Source organism: Anopheles moucheti, chromosome X (assembly GCF_943734755.1).
Source record: "Anopheles moucheti chromosome X, idAnoMoucSN_F20_07, whole genome shotgun sequence".
NCBI lineage: Eukaryota > Metazoa > Arthropoda > Insecta > Diptera > Culicidae > Anopheles > Anopheles moucheti.
Genome location: NC_069142.1, coordinates 7,582,906 through 7,610,874, shown reverse-complemented (window position 1 = coordinate 7,610,874; position 27,969 = coordinate 7,582,906). Strand labels below are relative to the sequence as shown.

The following is a 27,969-nucleotide window of genomic DNA, read 5'->3' as shown; positions in this document are numbered from 1 at the left end:
TCAGGTCGGAAGAGAAAAGGTTTCTTTTCGATGTCTGAAACCCAATCAAAGTGCCCTCTATTAAAGTAAGTAATGCTCCCTGCCCTGGTAAATGGGCGAAGCTGAACGCGAAACGTTATTATGATTACTTTATGAAACGTATACTTACTGTCTCACTGTTGAACCAATTGTTGAGTGACTTGCCGTTTAGAAAACACGGCCGGCACCACACCGAACACTGCACGTAATGGCAAACGAACGACGATTCGCAATCGATGAAGTCGCTTGTCATCACCGAAACCCATAATTTACCTTTACTCGAACTGGACTGTCACAAAGGCGAGTTCTCACCGAGCACAGCCAAACACACCCGAACACAGTTGCGGCTTTTGGCAATCTTATCCATTTCGCTACCCAAAAACAGTTTGTCGTTGCTCTCGGTGCGTCTCCTCTTTCTTTCTGTTGTTAATCCACATCGCTGGCAACACTGGACGGCACAACAGGGGGTTGGGTTATTACTCCCAAAAGCTGATCTGCAAAATTTGGCAACGCTTTTTGTTTTGTTTGGTGTGTCTGCTTTGCAAGACGTGACCCACGGGCCGACATATCTTTCGTACCTGCCGGTGCAGTGGGAAAATGATAAGGTATCCCAAAATGGTGGACAATAACCAGTGCGCCACAGATTATCCGATTATGCTCCCAGCGCTGTCAAAATTACACCTTCGCGGTATGCTTGGGAGATGGGTAATTCAACTACACGCGCCAATCCGCTCCGCAAAAAAAAACCTTGATTAACCGGCGCGGCAAGTTAATGTGCGGTATTAGCATTTTGCTGCCGTTGCGCTTACTATTTACCCTAGCATTTGCCGCAAATCATCACGCTTTTCGTCTGCAAATGGATGCCGTTGTCGACGTTGGAAAAGTGTCTTGAAGGTCCGAAAGGTAAAGAAAAAAACACCCCCAGACTGGTAAGAAATGATCTGTAGGCGCTGGCTATCGTTTGCGGGATGCAAAACAAGATAGAAACAGTTTTTCAGCTGATTAAATACGTCTCGGTTTGCAATCGGACTAGTCAATCAAGAAACCATCAACAGATAAACGATCGATAAGCATGAATGGTTTCGTTTAGTGCTAGCAAAAGCTCGAGAGATTTTTAAGAACTCAACCCATCTACATAAACAGAGCAAAGCTTTAGTACTCAAACGGTACCAAAGTGACGAATGACATAACCACCGAAGCTCAAGAGGTAGTTGACTGTTATCTTTCCACCAAGTAGTTCGTTGTTTTACGCACAAGATGGTTTGCGATCGTGCAACACCGGGTCGCACAGGTAAACAACGAACGATTGAATTCGATTGACGTCTGCTTGAGATAAGGCAGATGGGAAAGCTGAAGAAGATTCTCATTAAGCGGAACCGCAAGTATCCAAGCGAACTCCGCACACGCATCTGGTTAGTGTTTGTTTTTTTTTTGGCGGAATAAAGCGAAAGCGGAGCGATGGGAAGCAACAGCCAGAAGAACACCACCGGATGTGCACGAACATATTTTTGGGGGTGCACTAACGCTTCATTTCATGCTCTGATGGTCGAGATTGAATTTTTCGTCTGCAGCCACCACAATCACACACACACCCACCGTGAGAGCTGCGTGCCATTTAAGGTTGTTTTGCGAATGTTGTTTTGGGGGGGGGACTTGCTTTCGTCATCTCATTTTATTCCATACCTACCACCGTGTGATTTTGTTGATTTCGCCTCTTCTTTTTTGCTTTTGCTTTTTAGATGTTCCGACCACTGTTGCTGGTGGGCGTGCTGTTGATGGTGGTCATCGTTGTGACGGCGAAGGATGGTACGGCCGAGCGGAAGCTAAACATCGATCCAGCCCTGCGCAAGGCACTGCTGCGTGCCTTGCGCCACCTGAAGGAGCGCCAGGAGGAGGAGAAACAGGAACAGCTGCTGGGCGATGCGAACACTACGGAGGAAAACTTTGCGACCACCATCTTGGACGAGTTGCTGGAGGAGAGCACGGTGGCGGATAGCAACGCACCACGCGCACGTGATACGTCCGGTGTAGACTACCACACGTTTGTGGCCAATGCACAGGAGGACGACCGTGACACGATCGAGGGCGAGGTGGAACAGCGCGACACCGGTGCGGTAACGATCGGATCCTCGGATGCGAACGAAATCATCAAGACTATTATTATCGCGAAACCGAAGGTAACGCTCACTGCGCCGAAGCTGGAGTCCGAGAATGAGATCGTACCGCTGGTAGAGGCCAGTACGACAGAAGTCCCGCTGCCGGTCACTGGCAGCAGCACGCAGCAACCTCCGGTGTCCACGACGACGGGCATTCCCGTACCAACCACGCCCGCTCCGACGCACAACGAGGATGGCGAAAACATTGAGCAGGTAAAGTCGGAAGATGTCAAGATATTCCAGGCACCGCTTGTAGCCGCCTTCACCGTGCAGCAGGATCAGCTCGGTGTACCGCGCAACGTTATCCCACTGCTCCAAACACCGCCCAAGCAGAAATCTCCCGGTGCGCAAGACTTCAAACCTTCGCCGGTGATCTTACCGGTAGGTGGAGCCGCTTCCGCATCCGCCACACCATCGGTGCCGCTTCTCCAGATTCAAGCTGCGCCATCCACGCAACCACTGCTGGCACCGCTAGCACCATCGTCCCCCATCAGCCTGAGCACCCGGGCACTGGAGGAGAAGACGCGCCTACTCGAACAGCAGCTTATTGCGCTGCAGAATCAGCAGCGCGCCCAGGAACAGCTGTTGAGGGCAAAGATCCAGCAGGAGCAGGCCATCATTCAGCAGCAGCAGCAACAGCTCCAGCAGCAGAAGCAACGTCTCGAGGAGGAGACTCGCTTGCGCATTCAGCGGTTCGAGCAGGAGCAGCGACTCTTCCGCCAGCAGCAGCAGCAGTTCCAGCAGCAGCAACAGTTCCAACAGCAGCCACCCTCCGTGCAACAGTTGCCACCGTTCAAGCCCCAGCCGCTCCCGCTCCAGCAGCAGCAGGCTCCGCAGCCCACGTTCGTCCAGGAGCTGCCCCGACCGGGACCGGCGGTACAGTTCATCCCGAGCGTTAGCTTACCGGGCGGCAAACCCATCCCGATCTCGGTGGAGCAGCAGCTTCCCTTCAAGGAAGCCGTCGACTTCCAGCCGCAACAGCCGCCACAGCAGCAGCAGCAGGCGTCGCAACAGGGACCCAACCCGTCCACCTCCGTCGAGCAGGTGAAAGCCATCAGCCAGCCGCCCCAGCTCGCCCGGGAACAGGCGCTGCCGCTCAAACCCTTCCAGCCGTTCAATCTGTTCCCGGTGTTGCCACCACTGCTGATCGGGCCGAGCCCGTTCGACCAGCAGCAGCTGCCACCGCTGCAGCAGCGCAATCGGGTCTTCCGCCAGGAACCGGTCACCGGTAACTTCGGTCTGAACGTTGGCCCACCACAGCAGGCACCGTTCCGACCGTCGCAACCGCTCGCATTCAATGGGCAACCGGCCGGTGCGCTCAGCGACAGTCAGAACCTGCAGAATCTGCTCTTCCAGTCTGGCATCACGTCCCGCTCGGCGGAAGATTTCAACATCATCACGAAGGTGCTCGCCCTCAACCATGGCATCCCGCAGGCATCCTCCCAGCGCATGTTCGCCAAGCTGAGCCCCGACCAGCAGCGGCAACTGTTGTTCCGGAAGTGAGCCAGAAACTCCCTTTCCTTCTCCCCTTTCCCCAACCCACCCACCCCTCTTAATACGAGTTAGCGAGAGCGATGTAGCTAGGCAGTCTGTGCCCGGGGTGAGAGCACGTGGTGCTCGTAAGTTTGGTTAGCTAACCTCATCTCTGCCATATTTATTATTGTCCCAACTGCCGGACATGGGCCCCAACTCGCAAATGGGGCCCAATCCGCAGTTGTATGCGTGTGCGTGTTTTTGTCTTCATATCGTTCATTTCTTATCCTCCTTTTATGTCCTTTTACCACTTTCCCCTGTCGCTAACACTTCCATTAGCCGAGGTGTGCGGGTCACTATAAACAATGGCAAATCTCACAGATGTCTAAGCGGCCTCATCATCCTCATCGAGCAACAAAAGTATTCTCTCTATCTCACTCTTTTTCCGCTTCCACCAACTCTCTCCCTCTCTTTCTCTTTCTTCTTCGTCATTCATTCATTCGCAATGTAAGAATAATAGTACGTACTGAACGTGTTGGCGTTAAAGCAAATTGGAGCCACTTTAAGGATGGTAGCTGATAAGATGCTGCAACCCTCCTGTTATTGTGGTGAAAGTCCACTGCGCGGGTATGCTTGGGCATCGGCAGAATCGCAGTCAGCTTTGCTTTAGGAGATTATTAAGTAGTTCTTTAATATTGTATTGCTCACCGGTCGGTTCAATCGATCGGGAATTCTCTCAAATAAATGGTACTTTAAATAAGATCATGGTCACCGTGCGGTGTTGGTTATCTTAGAGCAGTGTATTGAGATATATAGAGATGGAACTTCACCGTGTTGAATGTTTGAAAGAAAAGATATTGCTGAGCTGGTGTGGAATACCCCCCCACGTAAACTAAGCGACCGTGAGGGCTCCGAGCTCCAACAATACCTGAAAAACCTGCCCCAACTACTAAGCCCTAAGAGACCCCAACTGTCACACCGCTAAGGGTCTCCAAGGCTACTATTACTGAGACAACCGACAGGTAAAGTGGTCCATATTTCGCTTCGGTGTGCCGTTAGCATTTCGCCATAATATCTGTAGAAGTTGCAGATATTTTCGGAATACAATTTACTATTATATCCCCTTCAGCCCCGTATCTGACAGTGCCAATAACTGCCAAAAGTCCACCGTTAACTTCGCCAGCCTGCCGTAACCTGATCGGTTTAGAGGCACGTTTACCTGCTCGCTATTTATTGCGATACCGCCCAATGTTTATGGCCAGTCACATTAGCATAGCACGGTGGTGGCGTCAAATCGCGTGACTTTCGCCGTACATCAACGGCTGTTGAAGCGCACCCATCTTGCGTCTCAGCTTTCGCCCTGCATTTTGGGAGGCAAATAAAACGCCTAAATGTAGGCAAGCACGTGGTCACATAGGGTGGTGCGCATCGCATGGCTCAAGGGCGGATTCGACAGGCCCCTATAACCAATCCAGTTTTTTGGGGTCACGTTCCATGGAAGCATGCTCCATTCGTTCGCCCTTTCGCTGCGCTGCAAACCATCGGTGCATAAATTTCACATCGACAGCAATCGCGCACCGGGCTGTTACACACGCGATATCGGTTCCTGGGTGTGGGAGCCTGCCTAACCTCGACCACACTCGGTTGGGATTTTCACGCGCCAAGCCCTCTCAGTACGACATCGTCCTGGGGCAGGTGCACTGCTGGATCCGGTGCCGTCCATTGCCAAGCTGACGCCGGACGGGCAGGACCTGTTGGATGCGCTGGCACGGTTCACCTACTTCGATCGGTGGTCGGAGGAGCAGCGGCGGGACTGCTGCCACCGGGCCCAGATCCGTCAGTTCGAACCGGACCAGACCGTGTTCATCGAGGGGCAGGCACCCGTCAACTATGCACACTTCATGCTGAGCGGTGAGTGTGGCCTGCTGCAGTGTCTGATGCTTCACCGGCGCCGCGATCGGCGCACCGGAGCGAAAAGGTATCGGCTGTCCAGGGCGCAACCGACCGAGGATGAAATTACACGGTTCCATCGCCGACGTCGCCAGCAGGGTGTGGAACAATCGCAAACAGCGGAACACCCGGCCAGGTATGGATATGAAAGTATTCCGTCATTCCGTTCGTCACAGTAACTGAAAGTTGTCTGCACGTCTATATTTTATATTCCACAATATTATTATCCACTATAATTAAAAGTGTTAAATGGTTTACGTGATACAAGATCGAAAACTAGTGAGCTCCATCAATACAAAACTGAGAAAATACACTGGAGGCAAACAGAATGATTTAAAATTTACCTTAAAAATTAAACTCTTTTAAAAAAAGCATGATGTACTCCATCACTCTCTCTTGTATACCCTAAGTAACTGTGACCATTTCGTCAGAAGCCTGATAAGGTACATTAATGTAAACGTTCTTCGCTAGATGTAACGGTTGATATTTCCATTGTGTTACCTTGGCGTACTAAGTACATTGAGAAATTTTGTACCGATGTTTAACAATAGTGTGATTAAAACTGCTCTTCCTGTCGTCTGCTACCTTCTGTAAACTATGCTCTTTCGACGTATTTCCTTCCTAGCTAACTATTCCTACTGTTCTTTTGCTGTAGCACACATAAGGCGACCAAATTCGAGCACCATTTCGTCGACATTGCTACGTACAGTCGCGGGTCGGTCTTCGGCATCGGTGAACATATGGTCGACCGGGCTGTGTTCGCACGCACCCACGTCCAGTGTTTGCTGATACCGCGCTACTGGCTGCTGGAGAAACCGCAAAACCGTGGAAATATCTGGAACCGCATCAGGATCTTTCTCGAGCAGCGGCAACCATCGCGCGAGCGGCTCTTCCGTTGGTTTCTCAACGAGCTGCTCTGGCACCGGTACCGCCGACAGCTGGTGGATGATTTTCTGCTGGTGCATGCGCCGCGTCACCTGCCGCGGTTGATCGATGTGCCGCTGGTGTGCCGAATCGCGGAGTGTGACGTACAGCAGGAAACCGATTAGGCACGCGCACGTGCACAATACAAAGGGGAAGGAACATAATTGTAGCTGTATCATTATCATTACGCTAATACCACTAAATCAAACTGGCCAACACGCATGGCGGAATTGGCAATAATAGTGTTCCACTGTCTGCAACCGTCTCCCGTTCGTCTAGCTGGTTTGCGTTTGCTGCTGCGGTGCTGCATACGGCTTTGGTTCATTAACTTCCTGGAGATCGATCAGAATCGGGTGACAGTTGATGCTTCGTTCAAATTGATCTAAAACGATAATCGGAATTGATAGGCACTCAGCAATGTTCCGAGATATGTCAAATCGTCTTGTAATCATATACCTAAGGTAATGAGGCCTCGATTGGTGTTGTCTGCCTTTACGAATAGCTGGTCGCACTGTTCCGGCGTAATAGAGGATAGATGCTTAACTGCTGAGTACAGACCATCTCTTGCTATCAGACCTTGTTCCACGCCGTAAAGCTAGGTAAAGCACAGAATAATTAAATAAATACCAAATATTCAAGGTCATGTCGGAATAGCATACCTTGAACAGTAACTTCAATAGATCGAGCTTTGGTTTGCCCAGGGTGGACATAAACAGTGCAAGATGTAGATATTCTCTGAAGTCAATCAATCCTGCGCTATCATTATCCTGTTGCAAATAAAACAACAACAACAGTTGAGCATATTTTCTGTTTTAAAAATCTTCCTCCACTCACCTTGTTGAATATTTTAAACAAAATTCTCGTCGAATCGTTCTCCACGGAAATGTTCAGCCGACCGGCAAATTCATCCAACGGGATGTGGGAGTTTTTCTCCGTAAAAGGTCCGTACTGGTCTAGTACACTCCGTTCGACGGCTCCATCCGCAAGTCTACAAGTAAACAGAAATGTTTCGTGATGTCTTTGCAATGCCTTGCCGTTGACTGCGTTCTAAATTACCCCAGCCATTTGCGCATCTTTCCAATGTCATGACTCCACGCAAAGTACGGCATACCGATGGCGATCATGTAGTTCATCAGCTTGCAGTCGTTGTACCCATGCTCGGTGCCAGGAATTCCCAGTGAATGCGCAATGTAGTTCCGGACGTTGAGCGCGTACAGCTTCGCATCGTTACGCTCCTGCTCGTTGGGATAGTACACCGGCAGGAAGTTAATCTCGAGCGCGGTGTGTAAGGAGGTTAGAGTGCGCCATAACAGTACCGGCCTATAATATGAAACATGTGTGAGCTGTTGTGCGATACAGTCTTGCAACTCGTAAACAACTTACACTCCAGGACCCTGCCACGTCCAGGACACCGTGTTGATTGGGTTCGGATAACGAATCGCGACCGGTTGCACCGGTAGTCCCGGTCCAAATGCGCCCGGTTTAAACTGTACCACCGCATTGCCATTGCTGCACGTACCTTCCGGGAAGATTAAGATCTGCGGCCAGTCCTCCTTCGAGATGACGCGCTCAATAATAAGATGGCGCGTGATGTGACGCGAGTTTGGATCCTCCCGGCAGACGTAGATCGGTTGAGTGATGTCGATTATTTCTGGAAGATATACAGAAGAGAGTCAAATAAGACAACGCGAATTCGTGGACTAGAACTGAAGGGGCTCAACACTTACTGCCAATAAGAGGCAGATCTGCGGCTTTACTCTTCGCTACCACGGTGGATGGACCACAGAATGCTACGACGATCGAATCGAACAGACTGTAGTGGGGACCAACGACGACAATTGGTGCCTCGCGGGGAGATGCACAAACACCATTCACCTTGATACGGTGAAATGAACCGAAGAAGTAGAGAAATCGCATCGCCAGTGCTGTCAGCTCACGCATTTCACTGAAAAAGGAGAATTTTGGAGAATAAGTCAAAAACTATATAGAACGCACTATTACATACCAAAACCAAATTATATGTCGAGATTTATAGAAGTCAAAATACAGAGAGAGATGTATAGAAATATTTCCTTGAGGAGATCTTGTTATTCTAAGTGTTCACGGGAACTCTGAAATCTGAATCTAATGTCCGAAGGTGTTTTATTTCATCTGTAGTTCTGAACTTTGCCTGATAGACTTCAGGGTCAGAGTTTACTTTGCGATTTTGGAGCAGATATTAAGACTTACACCAGACTTTGGGTGAGAAGTCATCATCATCGTCTAGACATTGTGTGAAATAATATGGATATTACTACTTATCAGGCTCTTCGCAGTCTTGACCTGCTGAAAGAGTCCTCTAAACCGCCAGCAGTCAATCCATCCATCACTCCCGCTACATTTGGGTCTACCTACACCTCCTCTGTCCATGTGGACGACCTAAAAGGAATTTACGGATTACGGTGGCGTTTTTAGGATATTAGAGAATAGTCTAAACTATCTCGTACTTGGGAGACATAGCTACAACTGGTAATAGATCGCTAGCCAACAAAAAAACCCAACATCTGACAAATTTCCCAACAATTTAAACGTGAGGATGCTCCATTTTGCGTTGATCACATGAACACACTTCGCTTTCCCTACCGTCAAGGCGTATCAATCCTTGGCAAGTACCGTCGCAAAAATTATTCCGCATTATTATTGTGCACCCGGTGTACTAAAAATATGTACGATTTGTTTGCTTCTCAACACAGCCGAGTTTTGCGCAGCTAGTAAATGTTTTGTTGTGTTTTTTTTTTCTCTCAAGAACGAGTGCGATTACTCATCCTGCTAACATCAGTAAGTGAGTTTTCATTTTTGGCTTGCTGCTGTAATTGTGCACCGCAAGCAGAAAAACAGCATCTCGTACGACAATTAATATCCGAATCTTTTTTTTTTTTTTGGGGGGCAGGAAGTTCCTTTCTCTTTAGCGAGAGATTGTGCGCGAGTGGGTTAAGCGCGCGCAGCAAGCCGGTTTGCTTTGCTGTTGTTGCTTGCGCTGTGTCTGGGGTGCCTTCGGCAAGGGTGGAATACACACCGAGATCACGCCACTTGCTGGCACGAGAGTTGTTTTAAAAATAGCTTCGTCTCGCTCTGGTGAGTGGTGTTGTTTTAGTGATTGCGTGATGCGCGGAAACGTGCTTGCTACGCTGCTCTAATCCAACGCTATGTGTGGTGCGTATTTTGCACTGATAACGGCCGCGCGCTGTTGACATACAGTGCGTGCGGTACAAAGGTCTAGCAAGACTCGGCTGATCCGACACGATGGTATCGTTCGATTGCTCAGCTGTTGTGTACATACATCCCACTCTCTAGGCACTCTTTCTCTCTCTCTGTTGGTTCTGTTTTTGTGTTCGAACACGTGGAGGTTTACGTCTTGTTTACCCGGTACCTACCGTCGCCAGCCGGAAATCGGTATGGAACGACGCTCCTTCTCGGTCAGCCCATACAGCCCGATGGAGGCGAACGCCCACGCCACCAGTAAACAAACACCCATCAGTAGGGCACGAATCGGCAGCACCAGCAGCGTCATTAGATAAGTCTACAATAGAAAAGACCAATGAACGATAAGCTATCGGCGGTGTTTTTTGTGTGAAATCTCACTGACAATCATACATACCTTCCGCCTTTCCCATGGGTCATCTAGATCTAGCTTCAGCACGAACGGGTTCACATACTCATCTTCCGGTATGCGAGTGACCGTGCTCGTGATGGTCGTTGATCGTTGAAAGTCCATCGCTTATTCGCTTTATACAACCCCTCACCACGCCCAGCGACTGTGTGTTTGATTGAAGCTGCTACAATGTGCACGTTCACCGTTCACGAAATTAGTTTTACACGCGCAAAAACACCACCACCATGTGTGGAGCACATGGGAAATGTGCACGTCCGGTTCAAGCGCAAGATGCTAACTGTGCGCTGCTGCGTAGCACTGCTGTGTCGCCCCCGGACGGCGTTCACCGTGCGTTCCTGCCTTAAAGGAACCGGCCCCATTTCGTGCCCCGCCCGAGAAGTGGTGGTAGAAAAGCTAATCCCATCGGACGGAGAGCGACATGCACGCGATATTGATGTGCTCTCGGAGCGCGGAAAATTCTCAACCGTCACTGCGGCACAACTGGTGGAAAGTGATATAAATAGACGGTTTGAAGTAATTTTGTTTCGTTTTGCGCCGGTTTGCCCGTGTGTTGATCTTGACCGTGAACATTTCTTCCCTGCGCGAATTATACATCCTACATTACATGCATTAATCCCCTTGAGTCGTCCGGAAGAACCCTGATGAAAAAAAAAAAAAATCTTCCCTGAGAAGATGGGAAATAATCGTGAAACGTTCTTTCCATATTTATCATTATTACTGAACACGGGGCATGATTTGGTTTTGTTGTTTTTTTTTTTTTTACCGAACATACTTTAACAGCTTGTATATGTATGTATTTTCTTCGTTTCGCTTCACTGACTCTTGACTTCCCATTTGTTATATTTCTTCTAAATAGTTTTCTCTCTTGTTTCATGCTTGTTTTCTAGTTTCCATTTCCTTTGAGGACACACTGAGTATAACACATGAAAATCTGAACCGATCATCGCAAGGGTGGGATTTAATGGTGAGCATATTTAATAAAAAAAAAACTCCACCATTTCCCCTTTTCTTACGCGATCGTTCGCCCTCGCAGCGCCTTAGCTTAGTGTAGTAGTTTTGCTTTCTTTGTTGTGTGTTGTGCGTAATTTGTTCTGTTTTGTTTTGATACTGAATTTAAGTAGCTTCCTGGCATGCAATGCCGGCACATTCTGCTTTGCACAGCGAACAAAAAAACACAACTAGACACTTACTAAATAAATAAATACTCAAAATATCTCTTTGCCTTACGCTAAACGCAAATTGTGCGATCTTTCGTCACGCCTCCATCGCCTGCTGCTGCTGATGTGTGTGCCTTTTGCTTTTTTTTTGTTTTGTTTCCACTTCTTTTTGTTTGTTGTACACGCTTTCACATTTAGGCTGCTTTGTTTTTTTTTGTTGCAAATTTGATTTGCTACCAAACTTTCTGATATTTTTTTGTTTGTTTGCTGTTTTACGACTTTCTTCTTTTTTTGTTTGTTTGTTTTGTCTTATCACGTTTACTATCGGTCAAAGTTTTACTAGTTTTTGTATTTTCTTGTCTGCAGTTGCGCGTTTGTTTTTGTTTTGCTTCTTAAGAGTGGGATCTACATGGGCCCGAAACAAACATACACCCATACATTCTCACACACGCATACATTATCCATCTATAAGTAATATTGTGCTAGAGTTATCATGCCATTGTTTTTTTTTTGTTAAGTATATGGTTCTTTGATTAGACGTACGTTTTGACGATTGGCAATTTTCTGTGCAAGTGGTGTATGGGGGTTTTGGGTCGTTTGCTAACAGCTGAAGCTCACCATTCCTTTACGAGGAAGGTAAGTAAACCGCACATGTGAAAGGAAACGAAAAAAAAACCCTATACAAACTCCTACCACATATGAATCTCTCGTCCGATAAACCATTTGGCATTCAATATTCGCTTCACTCTACGCCTAGCTCGACACAAATCGTCCTTCCGTTTCGCGCTTTGGAACGCCTCCGAGCAGGAAATTATACAGCCCCGAAACATTAATAAACGTCCAATTACGTCAAAGGTGCGCTGAAAACATGACCATAAACACGCTGGACAGTACTGTGGTGCTGCTACATGTTCTCGGATGCGTTCATGCATAAGTAAGCAGTGACCTAAACGTAACAAGGATGAACACACAATAATTACAATTCTGCTCGAGGGTAGCTTCTTCTACATTGTTTCCCTCGTTTACGTAAAGCTGACAATCAATTAACCCTAGAAGATCGGTTTTTTTTTAGATGAAATATATAGAACCGTACTTTTACGGCTCTTGGGTTGAAGATTCCAATTCGACTCCATTTTCGCTTCGACATTAAGTAGGAAATACGCCAAAATATATCCCCGGCGAGCATAAAAACCGTTGTGGTCCGTATGGGGAACACCCGTAGCACAAGTGATAGTATGAATATTGTTTTAGCCCAGTCTTAAGTTGTTGGGATCGTTATTTTTCTGCAGCTTTGCTAGTAGCGGATTATGCTCGATTGCGTTTAGAAATTGATCTGGAAATGCAATTAAAAGGATAAATTAATCGTTTCCTCCACTGCTCGGCCAACACACGGTCGGTAACGCATACGCACTGTAGTCAATAGTTCCAAGATTGTCGAGATCCGCCTGCTGGAAGATACTGTTTACGTCTTTGCGCGCAATACGCACGAGATACTTGAGCGTATCGTGCAGCTGGTTACGATCCACGCGTCCATCCACACCGTAAAGCTGCAAAAATGGGAAGAACAGATTAATGTGAAGGCCGTCTATTAAACCATGCCATGCCAAACACTTACGTGGAAAAGTAACTCAACAAAAACTAACTTCGGCTTGTACAGTGTCACCAGAAATAAGGCAAGTAAAAGATACTCTCTGAAATCGATAACGTCCGGAGTTCCAGGCTGTAAAAAAAAAAGAAATAGGCAGTTCTACAAATGTGAAGATACAAACTTAAAGATGGGATGTTGTTTGGCTGCAATACGTTACCCTGTACAATTTATGGAACAGATTGTGTGCGGCCTCCTCGGATGGATCAATTTTCATCTGCTCGGTGAACTGTGCGTACGTGAGCAAACAGTTCGCGTCGGTGAACTCGCGCTGGCTCTTCACAATCGTACGCTCCCGATCGGAGACGTCAATTCTGTTGTATTGAGAGGAGGAGATTAGTTTCTATTGTCACCAGTAGCTGACTCACAAACAAAGTAGTTCCCACAATTCGGGGACTTTACCGAAGTGTTTCGCGCAGCTTCTCGACGTCTGCAATTGCTGCCGGATGGGGCATACCGACGTTCTTGACAAACGTCATCATCTTGCAGTCGTCAAAGGTGTAGTCCGAGATCGGGATGTCTAGCGCTTTGGCCATCAGCATACGCACGTTGTCGGCGTACAGCTTCGGGTTCGCTTTTTCCGCCTCGTTCGGGTAGTACACCGGAAGGAACTCGATTTCGCAGAACGTGTGGAATTGCGTCAGTGTGCGCCACAGTAGTTGAATGCTGAAGGGAAAGAGTAATATTATCATCTGTAAAACCTTGCCACCACTTGCAAAGGCGAAGACTTACGCATTCGGGCCCTCCCAGGTCCAGGTGACGGTGTCGATCTTGTTCGGATAGCGCATCAGGACCGGTTGGATCGGCACGGCCGGATAGAACGCGCCCGGCTTAAACTTGATCAGCGATGTCCGATTCGTGCAGGTACCCTCCGGGAAGATGAGTATCTGGGGCCAGTCCTCCTTCGAGTTGGCGCGCTGTATAATCTCCCGGATCGTCGTCTGGCGCGAGTGCGGATCCTCCCGGCACACGTAGATCGGTTGGGCATAGTCAATCAGTTCTTAAAAAGCGGGCGGGTTTTGATTTGTTTTCGGATTTTGTTTTTGGTCAGGATAAACGTTTTAAACGTTTGAAACCCCACACGGGGCAAAAGGAAGCAAAAAAAATAACAACGGTTAGAAAATGCTATTAGCCGGCAAGCACCCTCCCGTTTTCTGTCCCACACAAACACACTTCGCCTGCACACGTGGCACAAGACGAAACAAACCGAACACGAGCTACATACGTTGCGGATGTTCCCGCACGGAGTGCACAACTTAACAAATGGCCTGGCCAATACACAAAATCAAGAGCACACACACGCGCGCAGTCACACGCACACAAGCACACAAAATGATAAGACAGTCGGTAGAAAATTCGAGCAGGCACTTCGTGTACAAGCGTTGCGAAGGGACGCATCAAAGCGAAAGCGATGAGGATAGGTGAGGCGATGGATATGTGGATATGTTGGGAATGTTCGGCAAGTAGCCAGAGCTCACACGGGTTCGAACCCAGAATAGAAAACAACTTGTTGTACTCAAATGGATCAAAGGGTAGGTTACTATTATTGATGATTTCTTGGACCTGGTGGAAATGTTGGTTACTAGAGTGGAACTCGTTAAGGATTACAACTAGAACTTGTATGATTGGTACTATGTACTATGTAGTATTGTACTATGACTATTTCGGGAGAGAAACATTTGAAACTGGGAAGGAGATCTACCGGAGATCTACAACAAATTGATGATTTCAATATGAAAAACAATAAATGTTGAAGGTGCGATATTTGAGGTCTTTTTCCAACAAGATGTTGTAACATTCAAAGAACTCTCTCTGAGACTGGAACTATCTAAAGTGATATTCTTAAAGATTCAAATTCCAATGGAATATGGACATCTTAAACGTCACTAAAGAATTACTAACTGTGCAAGATTAATTGGAGATCTCCGGAGATCTTCGGAGATCTTCGAAAATCTCCGAAGATCTCAAAAGATCTGAACCGTACCTTAATGGACCTTCCAAAGTCCTTCCAGAGTACAAAATAATTGGCAAGAATTCAAAAATTCCGATCAATCATCCGAAGTTTAATTTCGGTTAACTATGTCCACCATACGACCTTTTTCCGTCATAGTGGAAATAATAATGAAATAACTCTAAAATTCAGGTGAATTTCAGGTGAAATATACGGAAGAAAATGGGTATGAAATAGCAGAAAATAATTGAAAACATGTGAAAGATTTAGTACCTTCTAGACCGGAGATCTTCGAGTCTTGGAAGATCTCCGAAGATTTGTACATTATCTCCGAAGTTCCTGAGATAAAACACCACAAACTAAGTTTTAAGAATCAAAAGTTCTAGCGATACTAGCAAGGATCTACGGCGCATGAAAAAACTTGCAACAATTGCAGGATGGTGGTAAAACAAATGGGAGATAAAAGAAAGAAGGCAGGATATTCGCGGGAGATGAAAAAGAGAATTGAAGGAAGAAGAAAACAAACAAAAAATCGACACAAAATAATCAATGCGTTCGGACACTTACTACCGAGGTTGCGGTCAGCGTTTCGTACCAGCGGGCTGGACAACCCGGTCAGGTAGATGATGACCGCGTCGAGGAAGGAGCTGTGCGGGGACACTACCAGCACTGGCGCCTCGGCCCGGCTCGCCTGCCGTCCGCGGATCGTAATGCCGAGCCCGGCGCACGTGTACGCCAGCGTGGCGAACTCACCGAGCGGCCCTTTTAGGCGCCTGCTCCGGTTTGTCGGGATTTTTGGCGGGCGCGCGCATTCGTGTGTGGGTGGTTTTATGTAGATGCGCGACATTATTCGCACACCGTCCGTACCGTAGTGGACCCGGTGGAGTTTAGAGTCAGGAAAGGGGGGATGTTTTTTTGGGGTGGAAGAAGTTGCGGAGCGCGGTCCCAGTGGTAGTTCCGCAAGGTCCAATCGAGTTGTCCACGTTCGAAGGTTCGACAGTCGCGATTACGTCCGATGTCCACGTACCGTCCAGCGATCGTACAGGTCCGGGGTCGTTTATGGTCGGTTTGCAAGTATGTGTGTGTATGAGAGAGAGAGAGAGAAAAATGAAGAAAGAAAGAGCGAAATGGGTGTGGATGAGTATTAACAAGGTGGTGCATGCGTATGTGATCCAATGTGTTTTGTTGTTGTTGAACGAGTTGCGTCAGATCAGGTAACGATTACAATGTACAAAGAGGTTACGCACATGTTGCGACATCAATGCATCGAAAATAAAATCCATACCCAAAACGTAGAGGTGAGGGGGAGGGAGGAGAGAAAGGGGAAGTAAAACCACGTTGCAAAGATATGGTTTGGGGTTTTAGACAGCACCACCAGATGTAGAGATGCGAAAATGGATCCCGATGATCCACCACCACCCACACAACCCAATACACAGATGATGGGAACGAGAAAAAAGAAAAAGAAAGAGAGAAAAAGAGAGAGAAAGAGAGAAAGAGAGAGAAAGAAATACGCCATGAGAATGAGCGAGTATGAAGATGAGGTTTGCTACTTCCGCATATATCAAGCAGATCAATCGAACAGATAACTATTCAATGATCTGCAATCTATCTTGGGCTAATATAGCCCTACTGGCTCAAAGTCTCCATAAACAAAATCCACGAAAAAAAACCAATCTTCAATCTGTCCAACCACCGAACTGTCAAAACAACGAACTGTCAAAACTACTAACTGTCAAAACATTCCATATCCAATGATCTGTAATCGATCTTGGGCTAATATAGCCCTACTGGCTCAAAGTATCTATATACGAAATCCAAAAAAAATACACCCTCTAATCTGTCAAAACAACGAACTGTAAATACTACCAACTGTCAAAACTGTCATATCCAAGAGATTTGAAAGATGGCGGGATGGTAGAGATGTACGGTAGACAAAAGAGGGCTGGAAGAAACTCTTGCCTTCCAATTGCAATAACAACAATAAAATAATGCCTGTAAAAGCTTGACAAATCGTTTTCAAAATTTTGCAAACAAACGTAGCAGCAGCGAATTATGATGTATCAGCATATTTTTTTTAGACGGAGCGGGGATGTATACATATATTTTTTTAGTTATTAGTCACAATACAACACACAAACCATCTGGGAATGGGTGCAACCGAACAGCTGACGCGGCACGATGACAGCTTTCGCATGTTTTGCCCCGCGCGAGACAACAGCAAAAGGGTGACAAATGAAACCTTCGCTAACGCATTCCATCGCGTAAGGTCATCGACACACGTACAAACACACCCACTCACACAGGCTCATCAAAGTCTTTTTTTATTATTTAAAACAAAGCCCACTTTACTAAAATCGTATTAAAGTATGTACATTTTGTGGACATAAACAAAACTGAAACAAGCAACCTGATATCGATTAGTGATTATGTTAGTGGGAGTTGGTTGCTATGTACATTAGCTTATGCACCCTAGCCTTTCCCCCAAAAATGATCGATTGCGGAGAAGTACCTTGTAAAGCGTATATGTAGCAAAATTAATTTTCAGTTTTCGAGCAGATGGAAAATATATACATCAGCAATGTAGAAAAGCAATTGAATTGATTTATTATTGAGCGATCGGAAGGTAAATTATTTATCGAACCATTTAGCATGAGGTAGAATGATGAATAATGTTTCTGGGTCAAAATGGTGAATGGCTGTCCGGTTCGCGCACACATGAGCAGAGCAGCGCAAACCGCGTATCAAGGGGACAGGGGGAGGGGGTGGGGGGGGGGAGGAAACAAAGAAGTTGGAAGCGAAAAATGCAAAGAGAAAATGTGCATGCATGGAGACAGAGATTCGTGCACAGAGGAGATGACGAATGCACGGCAGATTGTACGGCAAATAAAAAGGGAGATGCAGTTTCGTTTTGCGGGTGTTTTTTCGTTTCCTATTTTTTCTTTTCTTTTTCCCTTTGGAGGGTTGTTGTTTTGTTATGGCTGCTTTCCTTTTAGTAATGTCTTGCAAGTCAGCTTTGGTCTGCGATAAATTGGCAATGTATAAATATCGATGGCGAATGGCAAATGGGTTTAGTCATCCCGTCGTACACGTTGCTGGAACTCAAACTGAATCACACATACACACACACACACACTAAACAAGCACGCAAACACCGTACATCCTACGTTTAATAAACACATTTCAGTATCAAAATGCAATGTGGAAGTCCCCAACCCCCGATGGAAAAATTTCCCCCTGCTCGCAATAAGGGATGAAAAATGCAATTATTGTGAGTGTAACTCTCACCAGGGCCACTGGGGAGGGGGAGGAAGGGATCAATACTTAAATGACAAAAAAGGTGATAAAGAAGGCTTCACCCTACTCAATACATTTTTCCATTTCGCGCACTCTTCCGGTTCATCCGGCTTCCCAGAAAACTTTTCCCATTCGCACGGGGTAAAAGGCATTTTCCTAACCCACCCTACGTGTATGCACTCAGAGCAGCAGCATCGGTTCGGTCCGTTTCGCAGTGTGGCTGGGAGTGTGTGGGATGGAAAATTCGAGAAAAGAAGGTTTGGTGGGAAGAAGGGTGTGGTTCGGGGACGACAGGATGCGGGTTGGGAACGTGGGTAAAAGAAAGCAGTAAAGAACAACACACATACACACACAAAGCGACAACAATGTCGGTGGTGCACAACCTACTTCCAAAGAATGGCAGCGAAGCCGTCTCGTACTTGGCGACGACCGCCGACGGTCCAAACAGGACGACACAAACGGAATCGTAGAAGGCGGTATGGGGCGCCACACAGATTACCGGCGCTTCCTTTGGCGATGCCCGCACACCCTTGTACCGGATGTAGTTGAACGAGCCGAACAGGAACAGCGCGCGCATCACGAGCGCGGTTAGCTGGCGCAGCTGTCTGTATGATGGTGAGATGTTTGCAGAGATGATGGAAGGGTAGAGAGGCGGGGAAGGATGTGAGAAGTTTAAACGCGGTGTGAGGATGAGGGAAAAGAAAGAAAGAGAAAGAACGGTTGAGAAATTGGACTTGATGGATGTTGTCTACCCATCCGGCAGAGTGCCTATTTACGGACGAGCTGCAAATCCCTCAATATTCCAGAATTTCTCACTGGGAACTGCTTTGCTTATACGTCGGGAGAGTTACTTAGCGAACTGGAGGCGAGTTCTCCAATATTTCAGGAACAGGAAAAGTTACTAAGCGAACTGAAAGCGAAATCTCCAATGTTTCAGAACTCCTCACTGGGAACTCCTTAGGGAGTAGGTCAGGATAGATGATATGTAAATTGATAAGGAAATCTGTAATATTCCTGGATTCTTTAGCGGGAATTCTTTTTGGAGCAGGCTGAGAGAGTTACTTAGCGAACTGGACGCGAATTCTTCAATATCCTAGACATCTTCTCTGGGAACTCCTTAGAGAGTAGGTCAGGATAGATGATATATAAACTGATAAGGAAATCTGTAATATTCCTGGATTCTTTAGTAGGAATTCATTTTTGAGCAGGCTGAGAGTGTTACTTAGCGAACTGGAAGCGAATTCTTCAATATCCTAGACATCTTCTCTGGGAATTCCTTAGAGAGTAGGTCAGGATAGATGATATATAAACTGATAAGGAAATCTGTAATATTCCTGGATTCTTTAGTAGGAATTCATTTTTGAGCAGGCTGAGAGTGTTACTTAGCGAACTGGAAGCGAATTCTTCAATATCCTAGACATCTTCTCTGGGAACTCCTTTGGAAGTAGATCAGGATAAATAGTAAGTAAACTGATAGAGATTTTAGCAATATTCTAGAATTGTTCAGAAGAAATTCCTTGGGAAACATGTAGAGAGAGTTACTAAGTGAATTGAAAGCAAATTCGCCAATATTTCAGAATTACTCATTGGGAACTCATTTTCGAAACATGCTGGGATAATTAATAAGGGATACAAAAGGAACAACAATTCAACGGAAATGTCTAATGAAATCTAGATCGACTTCTTTTGTGCAATTGAAACCGATGTCAGCATTAGACACGGCAATATTTCAATAAACAACAGACAACTTGTCTCCAGCAAACCTGTTGCACAATGGATACGGTTAATAAGCTGTCATATCCTTTATCTACCTTTCTGAAACCACCCAGACACTCATCACTACCTGTCGACTATTCCAGCAAGCGGACACTTTGTAAGGGAACTAATTAGACTGACGCGTACAGTGTAGTTTGAAAAGCGCATCGCCTGTTGCATGAACAATTGTCATCCGCCAGACAAAAAAGCCCCGGAACGGCTGGATCAGCTAATTAAAAAAAAAAGTTTTTATCGTCAACTTCCTTCAACAGTGATGACAAAGTTTGCATGGCGCTACTTTCCCTAGGGTACCAGCTGGCGCAAGACAATTGCGGTACCGCTGTCGTTTCCATTATATCTTCGGAGGCTACTCCCAATAATCATTTTACATTGCTGGTGCAGATACATAGCGAGAGTGTTAAGGATAGTTAGCCACATAAAAAAGGAAAATAAAACATCCCTGGAACGTGGGCAGCAATCGAACAATGGACGGTGGAAATCCTCCCGGGTGGGAACACATAATTTCACCACCACATCTCGTTGGGTGTTAGTCGTATGTTAGAAGTAAATGGGAGACATAAACGTATTGCCAGTGGGAAAGCGAATCCAATCGGAGATATAAAAAATGGCCGTGTACATCCGTCAGCATGGTGGGCAAATGTTGGAACCTATGTTCATTTGCACCGTTCTACCGTAGCTAATGCAGCGGCACGGTCGAGTGTTCTGTTTGGAATTAATGAAGCAAACTGAATGAGCAGGAGGTTAAACTCGCGAACTCTGCCCGTACCTTCAGTGGGTCGTATACCTCAACCCAACCGGATGACCTGCGGTGTAGGGTGAGTTGTACGGATATTGTTTTACATCGGCCAGCCGGACATACCGACCAACTGTATGACGCCAATCAAATGAAGTTTGGAACCATTTGATTGCAGTTATGAGCTGAAACTTTTAGACGAGTGCTTCAACGTTTGCGTTAGTATTTGGTGCTATAGACATTACGATTAGTACAACTCTCTATACTACACATCAATTCGGTTAGTATTCTACGCGCTACGGTTCTGTGTACGGATCTTCTGCAAGAGTGAGAGTGTCGGAACGAATCTTAATCCAGACGTGGTAGACCTAAAGTTGCTGGGATTCTTTCCTTGGGATATTTAGAAGACCTTGCAATAATGTGACATTAGCGAAGTAACTTAACCGAGATTAACGTTCTACACCTCTAACAGTTGTGGAATACTCACCGCCTCCAGCCCGCCAAAGGCTTTGTGCGCAGATCTTCCTTGGACAGTCCGTACAGGCCGATATTGGCGAGGGCCCACGCCACCACCAGACAGACGAGAATTAGCACGACACGGAATGGCAGCAGTATCACCGTTAACAGTGCGGTCTAGTGAAGAAAGGGAAAGGAAGTAGCACTTGTGATATCAGTATTATCTGCGGCGTAGTTCCTTGAGAGCCTGTAGAATTCAATGTCTGGACGGAACTCCTGTGGAATTCTTCGTGAAAATATTTTTAACCTCCTATTTTTATAAAACAACCTGAAGGATGGATGCACTTTGTTGTTCCCCGTATGCATCTCGCCGAGCAACAAATGGTTCGCCGATTGTGCGTTTGGCGAATGGCTAAAAATAGTCCGGTTTTTCGAAGCGCAAAAACCTTCCCCAACCTTCTGGTGAAACGTCGTATGCAATATGTTACTCTGGATGCAGCAAACTGGTGACCTTCGAGTGGGTGCGGCGAATATTGCAGATGTTCTAAGGTGTTTTTTTCTTATTTTTTCGTTTACTTGTCACTTGCTCTCTCTCTTTTCATCGCTGACTTTCTACAATAAAAATCATGCAAAGGCTGACTGGGGTGTGAAAGTGCATCAAAACAGACGGACGACACATGGACAAGGATGAGGATTTTATGCAGAAAACCCTCAACTAGCAGGGTGTTCGATATTGCAGATATTGGGTAGAAGATGTCCGGTTGTCTTCGAAAACATTTCCTCCCGTTCGAGTGGAACGTTTACGTGGGTGTGCGTCAGGTTTGTTAGGAAACATCCGGGGGCCACCAAAAGCCCAGGCGGAAGGGAGTTGCATCAAAGTGATCCACTTGCAGGAAGTGGCAGAAACGTCACTTTCTATTATGGCTTGCACACCCACGCACACCTAAACCACCGCCGTGCGGAAATGCAACACCTAAACACGCTGCTAACATTGGTAACCGGAAGTGGAAACCCCTACAGTAACTTGTTTCTTATTATCTCTTCAAGTTGCTCAGTTACTTCTTTGTGGCAAACAGAATAAAGAATGAGAAGAACTGGAGACATCAGCATCCGCATAAGTCACAGTGTATTGTTGTCTGTCCGGCTGTCAAAAAAAAAAACATCTGCGAAATTTCGATACACAACGGAGAAGGCGCTGGAAACGACGCAAATAAACACACACACGCATATACACACAGCCACGTAGATACACATAAGGGTGGTTCTTCGTTATTGCGCTTTTGAGCAAACCCTTGTGTATCCGACCGCGAAAACCGGGGTGAGGGGATGGAAAGCAATAACTTGTTTTTTTTTTATGGAATCTTGGACTATTTGGACGCCCAATTTGACACCAATTCAGTTATCAGGGGTGGTTTATCAACAACAACAAAAAAGCGCAATTTACCTTCGCCTTGTCGACCGGATCATCCCACACGAGCTTGTGCACGAACGGGTTGACGTAGTGTATTTCGTCCGGTTGATTGTTTTGCGTTTGGTTGTTGGCCGACCGTGCACGGGGCGCTCCGGTTGTTGCTGGTGCAGGGTTCGCCACCGTTGCCGCCGCCGTCGGCACCGTCCCCACCGGTGGTTCCTTTTCGGCCGTGGCCGCCATGATGCCGTGCACACAATTTTCACGCACGACCGAACGACCGCCCCGTCCCCGCTGGAGGAAAACGTGGAAAACTCACACACACTCGCACCCGCAGACGGGTACACGGCTATAAAAGATGCTGCTCAGGGAAAGGGGAGGGACTCCCTTTAAGCAAAAACCCCCTGCTACTGTGCTTGCTCACACTGGGCTGGAAAAAGGAGGAAAAGCCTCACATTTACGAGGGCGAAATGCGTTCCGGAACCGAATGGAATCGGCCCCCACACTTTTCCTTCTACACACGGCAATACTAAAGGGGTCGCCAAGGCAACACACGCACGATTCGGGGGGTGCCTTCTCAACCTTGGCTCTTATTATTCTTTTTTTATTGAATACGATATGCGTGTTGATTCTTCTATATCGCACGATTGATGCTGGTAATTTTACTCTTTCTGCTTCACATGTTATCTTCACGCTCTTTTCGCCGAGGAGCAAACAAAACACGTTTTCCCTTGCTTTTTTTTCTTTTTTGAACCGTTCTTCCGACGAGCAAATGTAACCCCCGCGGTGGGGTTTCGGTTGTTGCTAGCAAAATTTGCACACCACCACTGTTCCACACCGCACTTCCTTCCCCTAAAACACACCGAAACGATTGGTGGCGTTTTTCTCGTGACGGAGCGAAATTTTCCTTTTCCGTTCTGTGCTCGTCCATTCACCACCTACTCTGTTGGTGCGGTCGGTGGTTTCTAGTTGTTGTTGGTTGATTGAAGTGAAGGCGTATTGTTTTGATGTTCGACGCGCACTTTCACTGGTAACACGGAACGATACGACCAGCACTGCACGACGCGTGGTACTGTGCACGGCACGGTCGCGGTTGCCACTATGATTCAACGGTACAACGTTTCACCGAGATGATGATACACCACCGTCACTACCTTCACCACACCGGAAACATTACCCTTGCCACCAAGGGGAAGAAAAGAAATGATTATGGTGGGAAGGAAAACCCGTACTTGCACACAGCGCAATTTCTATGCTCTCGCACACACTGACGAACGGTTTCGGTTTCTTCGACGGTTCGCCAGACCTGGACTCGGTTGCTACTCGGGCATCCCTTGCCCATAAGGGTTACAGGGTTCGCAGGACTTGTGTTATCATTTGCCAAAAATATAACAAAATCAGTTCCAAAAATATCTTACTTGAAGTGTAGAGGACCAATCAACGAAATTTAAGAAAAACATGATAAAAATTTTATTTCAAAAATAACTAAAATATCGTGTAACCAATTCGCAAACCATTGTTTTTATATTACATACAAGGAATCAAAAAGATAATTCTAATTTGTATAGGCCGCCAATTTACTGACCTACGTGACTTTTATCTAAACTTATGGATACGAAAATAAAAAAGTATCAATTTTACGGAGAACCCTGTCACCCTGCTGGTGTGAAAGAGATGCCACAAACATATAACTTTTAGAGCGCCGTTTTTCTGCAAGTCGAGTAACTTATTGAACAAGAAAACTCTTAGTTTAAAATGCACACATAATCAAATTTGCTATCATTTTGAACTAGCGAAACTCCCTTGATTAGTAAGTAATAAATTGATCGTGTTCTCGTTGTTTTAAGCACTTTGTCGCTTCGTTGTTTGCTTGGAATGAAAACAAAGCCCCTACCAAAGCCCCTACCCCCCCTACCAAAGCCCCTACAAAGTTTGCTAAATTCCAGGAAATCAAATGGAGCGTGTATGTTGGGGCGAAAAGGAAGGCGAAAATGTTTCGCTTGCGATGACATTCTGGGAACGTTTATAATCCGCTCCGAGGACAATTTTTTTTTGTCGATTTTTTGTTCAAATTTGAGTTTATAATCAAGCTTTACCTTGGCCCTTGGCCGTCAAAATAGAGTTAATTAAATTAAACATAAAATCAGCCTTTGAAGAAACATTTTCCTGGATGTGAACCACTCAATTCTGTTAACTTTGAATTTCAATTCTCGCCCCAAAAACATACTCGCCCCAAACTGCTTCTGCTGCTGTCATTCTAGGTTTTTCAACCACGACACCCGGTCGACTTGGTAGTGAGTTCAAATTCGTAACGAAACCATCGTCGATAAACCTTTTCAAAACCTTTTAAAACATTCGTCTCTTCCGTAGTTTCTGCCAGCTCCGTTCTAATATCAGCCAGCCCGTGCAACCATCAGCGAAATGAGTACTTTTCCGGGTTATATTCCCGAGCTGCCCGGTATTGGGATCGATCGGTTCGATGAGACGGTACGGGACCGGGCCAGAGTGTTTTTCCTCTCGCACTGCCATGCGGATCATATGGAAGGGCTGTCTACGAGCCAGCCACTGCCCGGTACGCTTTATATGAGCCCTCACTCGGCGGTCATCATCGGTCATCGCTACCCGAAGGAAACCGTGTACCTGTTACCGTCCAGTGAGCGAATCACCTTGTTAATCACCGCACCGACCGGTGAGAGTACGTACGAGCTGTGCGTACGCACCGTACCAGCGGAACATTGTCCCGGTTCGGTAATGTTTTACTTCGAGACAAAAACCGTCCGCGTGCTGTACACGGGAGATTTCCGGCCATCTGCCGACAGTATGGCCGTTATAAAGCAGGATCGCATCCAGCCCGGAATCATTTATCTCGACTCAACCTTCCTCGAAAGGGAATATATGTACTTTCCGACGCGCCAAGAGAGCATAAACCGCATCATAGCGATCTGTACGCAGTGGCTCGAAGCCGACCAGCGCAACATCGTGTCACTGTGGCCAGCAGCAACGTACGGTACGGAGGAATTGTTTCGCCAACTGTACACACATTTGCACCACCGTATACACATCTATGAGGCCCAGCGCGCAACGTACAACCATTTTGAAATGCTTAAAGACGTTTTTACCGACGATCGGATGAGTACACGCGTACACGCCTGCAACGGCAAAACGGTGCGGGGCGAAATATCCTGCCGTATAGAGAAGGCGAACCCTAAACACGTACTACTGATACGGCCGTCTGCAAGAAAGTGGCGCAATCTGAAGCGTGACGATCCATTTTGGTCGGAGGGCAGAAAGAATCTGTTGTTTGTTTGCTACTCGTCGCATGCTAGTAGTATGGAGCTGGTAGAGTTTTTACGCAGCTTTCAGCCTGAAGCAAAAGACATTCGGTTCAATGTTGTGGCGGATGAAACGGATGCTACTCGGAAGAAGCAATACCTTCATTCGCTGCTATCACCCGATGATGGATGTCAGATGGAAGAGAACGTACATGATGAAACGGAAGCAGTTTATACCTTGCCGAACATCGATTTTGGTGCTAGTGCATCCAATGAACCGCCGGATGATTGGGAGCAAAGTGCTATTGCAAAGGAGGACAGCGATGAATCGATGTCACCGCCATCGAAAACGGCCAGATACTGTTGACAAATGTTCGGATTGAGCCACCTAATCAGTACATCTAGTAGTATTATGTTCCTTTTGTTAATTACTGTATTTCCTCATTACATTACAAAACCAGATACGCTAAGCTAAAGCGAAATATAATCAAAATGAATTCACAACTGTTCTAAATCTTGACTCGACTAAGTTTTGTTTTCCGCCGTCGGTTCATCCTTCTGGCGAATCTGTTTCTCCAGCCGGGAAAATTCCTTTTCCGCTATCTTGTCCACCTCGTCCGTCACCTGTTCGACCGATACCACCTCCGGGATGTAAAACTGCAGCATGTTTTGCACACCGTTCTTCAGCGTAACGATCGAGCTCGGACAGGACGAGCAGGAACCTTGCATCTTCAGCTTTACTACCCCGTCATCGAATCCCACGAAGATGATGTCGCCACCGTCCTCCTGCACGGTCGGGCGAATACGCGAATCGAGCAGCTCCTTAATCATCTGCACCGTTTCATCGTCGTCCTCGTTGAACTGCGTGTCCGGGTTGGGCTTTGCATCCGTTACCACCGGCAATCCGGACGCGAAAAAGTCCATTATTACGGCAAACACTTCCGGTTTGATGATGCGCCATTCGGCATCTTCCTGCTTGGAGATGGTTACAAATTCACTGCCAAAGAACACCGACCGGACACCTTCGACGCGGAACAGAAGCTTTGCGAGTGGGCTACACTGGGCCGATGACACGGTTGGGAAATCCATAGTTTGTCCCTTCTCAAGCACGGACACTCCTGGCAGGAACTTCAAACTGTCCGGGTTCGGTGTGTCCTGTGTCTGGATAAACATGCCCCTTCTCCATACGCTGTGTGGCATCAATTTCCCATCTACCGTGTGCAGAAGATTGTTTTTCCTGTGTGCAACCATCAGTGTGCTGTACGGTGCTTTGCTGGTGAGGAAATTACTGGAACAAAAACCCCTGTCTTATTAAAAGCACTATTTAAAATCAATAGTTTAATAGAACAACTTACGCCGAACGAACATAACCGATTCTGGTTACCGAACGCAAATTCCAGACAAGATTTTTCGTGCTTTGCAACATGTTTCTCTTCTCCCGCAGGTGAATCGCGCGATGCCGAAAATGATTACGATTGTTTTGTTATGATATTCCCATCAGTCGTAATTTTGACGTTTCGCTCATATACAGAAGGTTTCGTTTGTGTGCTCATAGCGAACGAGAGGTGCCACAGCTAGCCACCCTCGTGATCGTGTTGTAAAATTACAGGCAAATCCCAAAGACTTTTATTTGAATTTAAAATTTTCTGTTTGCGGTTTATTAGCTACTTTTTCATAGGAAAGGATTGACTTAGGAACCCCTAACGTATTTTATAAAGATTAATAAAATTGTATTGAAACGTGTTGTTCATAATGAAAGATTCATTGCGATGCTCCAAAATCCCAACAAATCGTCAGTGATAATATGACTCTCACAATATAGATTCTTTGAAGATACCTGAACATTTGAGAACAAAAAAATATCTGGAAGAAAGATTCGGAGTCGTTCATTCTAATCTAACGCCAGTTTAATCTCTTAATCTATAACTTCATTTTCAAAAAGAAAGATTAAGATAACAAATTTCCTACATCTACTACATACTGTGGTGGTGACGGTATTAAACGATAATACTACTCTTTACAAACTTTCTAACGATATGTACACTGGATAAGTTACATGATTTACGATACTTATCTTAATGTATAAAAAACTTTCAATTTC

General features: G+C 46.4%; 6 protein-coding genes across 8 annotated transcripts; 3 read left to right on the top strand and 3 right to left on the bottom strand.

Moving 5' to 3' along the window:
• The first annotated feature begins 1,757 nt into the window (after positions 1–1,757).
• On the top strand, positions 1,758–4,303 carry LOC128307127 (putative uncharacterized protein DDB_G0291608). The gene has a single exon (XM_053044859.1). The coding sequence runs from the start codon at positions 1,758–1,760 to the stop codon at positions 3,675–3,677; it is 1,920 nt and encodes a 639-aa protein (XP_052900819.1). The 3' UTR covers positions 3,678–4,303.
• On the top strand, positions 3,853–6,646 carry LOC128306585 (uncharacterized). The gene is made up of 3 exons (XM_053044133.1): positions 3,853–3,898; positions 5,313–5,733; positions 6,253–6,646. The coding sequence occupies exons 1-3, from the start codon at positions 3,853–3,855 to the stop codon at positions 6,644–6,646; spliced, it is 861 nt and encodes a 286-aa protein (XP_052900093.1).
• LOC128306931 (lysophosphatidylcholine acyltransferase-like) lies at positions 5,797–10,476 on the bottom strand. The gene is made up of 9 exons (XM_053044604.1): positions 10,159–10,476; positions 9,935–10,080; positions 8,249–8,466; positions 7,905–8,172; positions 7,578–7,841; positions 7,356–7,509; positions 7,181–7,288; positions 6,978–7,116; positions 5,797–6,903 (listed from the first exon to the last, which is right to left on the bottom strand). The coding sequence occupies exons 1-9, from the start codon at positions 10,273–10,275 to the stop codon at positions 6,797–6,799; spliced, it is 1,521 nt and encodes a 506-aa protein (XP_052900564.1). The 5' UTR covers positions 10,276–10,476; the 3' UTR covers positions 5,797–6,796.
• Positions 10,477–12,406: 1,930 nt separating this feature from the next.
• LOC128306990 (lysophosphatidylcholine acyltransferase-like) lies at positions 12,407–24,458 on the bottom strand. 3 transcript variants are annotated; one of them, XM_053044684.1, is made up of 10 exons: positions 24,447–24,458; positions 22,633–23,774; positions 21,220–21,365; positions 18,611–18,828; positions 13,708–13,975; positions 13,378–13,641; positions 13,136–13,289; positions 12,946–13,050; positions 12,742–12,877; positions 12,407–12,663 (listed from the first exon to the last, which is right to left on the bottom strand). In XM_053044684.1, exons 2-10 carry the CDS (start codon positions 22,837–22,839, stop codon positions 12,578–12,580), a joined length of 1,584 nt encoding a protein of 527 aa, XP_052900644.1. In that variant the 5' UTR covers positions 22,840–23,774; positions 24,447–24,458; the 3' UTR covers positions 12,407–12,577. The 3 variants fall into 3 exon arrangements, with proteins under 3 accessions (XP_052900644.1, XP_052900643.1, XP_052900645.1); XM_053044683.1 differs by lacking the exon at positions 24,447–24,458 and having other exon boundaries at positions 22,633–23,902; XM_053044685.1 differs by lacking the exons at positions 18,611–18,828; positions 24,447–24,458 and adding an exon at positions 15,494–15,699 and having other exon boundaries at positions 22,633–23,902.
• Positions 24,459–24,763: 305 nt separating this feature from the next.
• On the top strand, positions 24,764–26,376 carry LOC128306941 (protein artemis-like). The gene is made up of 2 exons (XM_053044621.1): positions 24,764–24,890; positions 24,967–26,376. Exon 2 carries the CDS (start codon positions 25,018–25,020, stop codon positions 26,233–26,235), a length of 1,218 nt encoding a protein of 405 aa, XP_052900581.1. The 5' UTR covers positions 24,764–24,890; positions 24,967–25,017; the 3' UTR covers positions 26,236–26,376.
• LOC128306942 (NFU1 iron-sulfur cluster scaffold homolog, mitochondrial-like) lies at positions 26,285–27,333 on the bottom strand. Its single transcript, XM_053044622.1, has 2 exons — positions 27,224–27,333; positions 26,285–27,156 (listed from the first exon to the last, which is right to left on the bottom strand). Exons 1-2 carry the CDS (start codon positions 27,292–27,294, stop codon positions 26,394–26,396), a joined length of 834 nt encoding a protein of 277 aa, XP_052900582.1. The 5' UTR covers positions 27,295–27,333; the 3' UTR covers positions 26,285–26,393.
• Between the last annotated feature and the right edge of the window lie 636 nt (positions 27,334–27,969).

Bases quoted from the DNA above. Each gene is read 5' to 3' on its own strand.
- LOC128307127 (XM_053044859.1), top strand. From the start codon at position 1,758: ATGTTCCGACCACTGTTGCTGGTGGGCGTGCTGTTGATGGTGGTCATC.
- LOC128306585 (XM_053044133.1), top strand. From the start codon at position 3,853: ATGGGCCCCAACTCGCAAATGGGGCCCAATCCGCAGTTGTATGCGT. The intron at 3,899-5,312 runs GTGCGTGTTTTT...TCACGCGCCAAG, and splicing joins CAATCCGCAGTTGTATGCGT to CCCTCTCAGTACGACATCGT. The intron at 5,734-6,252 runs GTATGGATATGA...CTTTTGCTGTAG, and splicing joins ACAGCGGAACACCCGGCCAG to CACACATAAGGCGACCAAAT.
- LOC128306931 (XM_053044604.1), bottom strand. From the start codon at position 10,275: ATGGACTTTCAACGATCAACGACCATCACGAGCACGGTCACTCGCATA. The intron at 10,081-10,158 runs GTATGTATGATT...TTTCTATTGTAG, and splicing joins ACCCATGGGAAAGGCGGAAG to ACTTATCTAATGACGCTGCT. The intron at 7,117-7,180 runs GTATGCTATTCC...TGCTTTACCTAG, and splicing joins TATTGAAGTTACTGTTCAAG to CTTTACGGCGTGGAACAAGG.
- LOC128306990 (XM_053044684.1), bottom strand. From the start codon at position 22,839: ATGGCGGCCACGGCCGAAAAGGAACCACCGGTGGGGACGGTGCCGACG. The intron at 21,366-22,632 runs GTAAATTGCGCT...TTTCTTCACTAG, and splicing joins ATCCGGTCGACAAGGCGAAG to ACCGCACTGTTAACGGTGAT. The intron at 13,642-13,707 runs GTAAGTCTTCGC...CTTTCCCTTCAG, and splicing joins ACCTGGGAGGGCCCGAATGC to CATTCAACTACTGTGGCGCA.
- LOC128306941 (XM_053044621.1), top strand. From the start codon at position 25,018: ATGAGTACTTTTCCGGGTTATATTCCCGAGCTGCCCGGTATTGGGATC.
- LOC128306942 (XM_053044622.1), bottom strand. From the start codon at position 27,294: ATGTTGCAAAGCACGAAAAATCTTGTCTGGAATTTGCGTTCGGTAACC. The intron at 27,157-27,223 runs GTAAGTTGTTCT...TTTTTGTTCCAG, and splicing joins ATCGGTTATGTTCGTTCGGC to TAATTTCCTCACCAGCAAAG.